This window comes from Octopus bimaculoides, chromosome 4, assembly GCF_001194135.2.
Source record: "Octopus bimaculoides isolate UCB-OBI-ISO-001 chromosome 4, ASM119413v2, whole genome shotgun sequence".
Classification (NCBI taxonomy): domain Eukaryota; kingdom Metazoa; phylum Mollusca; class Cephalopoda; order Octopoda; family Octopodidae; genus Octopus; species Octopus bimaculoides.
Window position 1 is genome coordinate 24,103,466 of NC_068984.1, and position 2,439 is coordinate 24,105,904.

Genomic DNA, 2,439 nt, shown 5'->3' on the forward strand with positions numbered 1-2,439 from the left:
TCCACCACAACTTTCTCTCACTCTTACTTCCTGTTTCTGTTGTGCCTGTAATTCAAAGGGTCAGACTGTCACACTGTGTCACGCTGAATATCCCTGAGAACTACGTTAAGGGTACACGTTTCTGTGGTGTGCTCAGCCACTTGTACATTAATTTCACGAGCAGGCTGTTCCGTTGATCAGATCAACTGGAACCCTCGACGTCGTAAGCGACGGAGTGCCAACAACATATCATATATATATATATATATATATATATATATAATAAATAAAAAGAGTACAATGAACTTGCCATGAGGAGTGGGAAATCCAATGTTTTGGACAGTGTCCATTTTCTGGGAAAATTTGAAAGGAGAGAAGTTAATAATAACCAGCAGAGTTTTACATCCTCTGAGTAAAAAAGACGGGCTGCAACTGAGAAGTAATGCAGGATTATGCGAGTTTCATACATGAACAAGAAGTGGTAGGAGAATCAATATAAAAAAGGAAAAAGTAATGGAATGAGGAGAAGCAGGCTATGTAGAGAGTGAGATGAAGGGAAAATGATGAGGAGGGAGAGGAGTTGAAGGATAGGAAAAGGTTTAATGAACTAAGAAGTGAAAGAGTAGAAGGGAAAATAAATGTTCATTTAAACCTGTTGGTAATATGGTGTCAAGTTCAAATATGAAATGTTCTCACCATTTCTTTGGTAATGTGGATATATGGTGTGTGACAATGTTGCATACTAATAAGTGAGTGATGGAATGGGCTATATAGTGTCGAAGTAAGTACAACTGGTTGGCCGTATATAATAATGTGCTTCAAATACACTCCCAAATGCGGTTAGCAAAGCATTGGCCTATTTCCCCAATATCAAGAACACTGCAAAGTTTGCATATGATATGCAAGAGTAGATGCGTAATATGATATTGTTTCTAAGGCCCAGTGAGGGTAGTAGTATTGTTAATGTAGGTACAGGTATTACATAATCAGCAAGTGCATTTAAATTGCCCGGTTGTGTGGGGCTGGGGGGCTGTGGCGCTTCTTACTAGATTTCCATGGTTTTTATCATGACTAATGAATAAAAATTGACACCTAGTATCATTGTTTCTTGATATATATTCCTGTATGCAAATGTCTCAATCTGAAAGAGGTATTATTTTTTTAATATGAAACTGATAACAGATAAATCTTCCCGAGAAGTAACAACTAAATCTTCTTTAAATCACACCACAGCATCTTAAATAGGAAAGGATATATAAGATAATACCTAAAAACAGATGGGATGTTCAGTTAAAATACCTTCAATCATAAATCTGCTTGGGGAGCAGGGTTAAACAAATATATTTTTGTAGTGAAATATGAGTTCTCAACCTGAGAGCTGTTATTTCAATACTTCACTCAATTGGCTATTACAAAAATTATAAATCAGACACCAAATTGTGAGAGTAAATATTGAAGACAAGGCAAGGTAGTATAATTCCATAAGAAATAATATCAAACTTTATATATACATACCTGGAGATATTTGCCTTTCAAATTTGATAAATCTCCAAGCTTTTTCAATTTAATTTCATATGACTGACCTAGAAAAACACAAGAAGCAAATATCAAAATATTTCTTTCAAATCTTTTAATCTCTAAGACTTACTTCACACATTTGTTTGTTGCAGGATATTTTGAGATTAGGAGTTTTGAGCTACTTTTGGGGTTACAAAAAAATTGTTATTTCAGTGTCAAATATTTCAACAATTTGCAAATCCAACCAATGAGAAAACCTTCATGTGGTTGCCTGAACTGCTATAAATAGCAACTAAATCTCCCTTAAATCATAATAAAGGAAGGACACAATGAGTAATATGACCCTAGATAAATAAATACATCTGAGAAGAAAGATGGCCAAAATGCCTTCACCCACAAGTCTGCTTAACAGAGCTGACTTGGAACTAATCGACATCAACAATCCCCAATTACAAAAATGTGTATTTGGTTTTCTTCATTTCTTTCATCACCACTGTTTTCCATATTGGCATACGAAAAACAGGGATGTTAAATTTACAGCACAAACCCTTTTTTCTTGTACAAATATTTCTTTTAGTGAAAAGTTAAATTATTTAAATCATGCATTGTTGTCTCTCAAATATTTAAAATCTACAATTAAGAGCCCTCTCTACTCGCTGGAGGCTATGGCTTCGGTTCCCGCAACGAGGAGGGAACCAGACTGCTGGAGTTCTGTGATGCAACCAATCTTATGGTCTGCAATACCAACTTCAGGAAACCTGCCAGTCACCTAGTCACCTACCGCTCCGGCAGACACTCTAGCCAAATCGACTACATCCTCGCCAGAAATAGGGAAAGAGGGCGGCTTATAAATGCCAAAACCTACCCTGGCGAAGAATGTACCCCACAACATAGATTAGTAGTTAGCGACTTTGGGATCAAGGCAAAATGGGTGCCCAGAAT

General features: G+C 36.4%; 1 protein-coding gene across 2 annotated transcripts in view; it reads right to left on the bottom strand.

The window, feature by feature from the left end:
- Positions 1-2,439, bottom strand: part of LOC106883037 (upstream-binding protein 1) — a 47,452-nt gene that overhangs the window by 22,826 nt on the left and 22,187 nt on the right. For both annotated transcript variants that reach the window (XM_052966954.1, XM_052966953.1), the window contains exon 4: positions 1,495-1,562. In XM_052966954.1, coding sequence (XP_052822914.1) covers positions 1,495-1,562 — 68 coding nt within the window. The remainder of the gene's footprint in view (positions 1-1,494; positions 1,563-2,439) is intronic.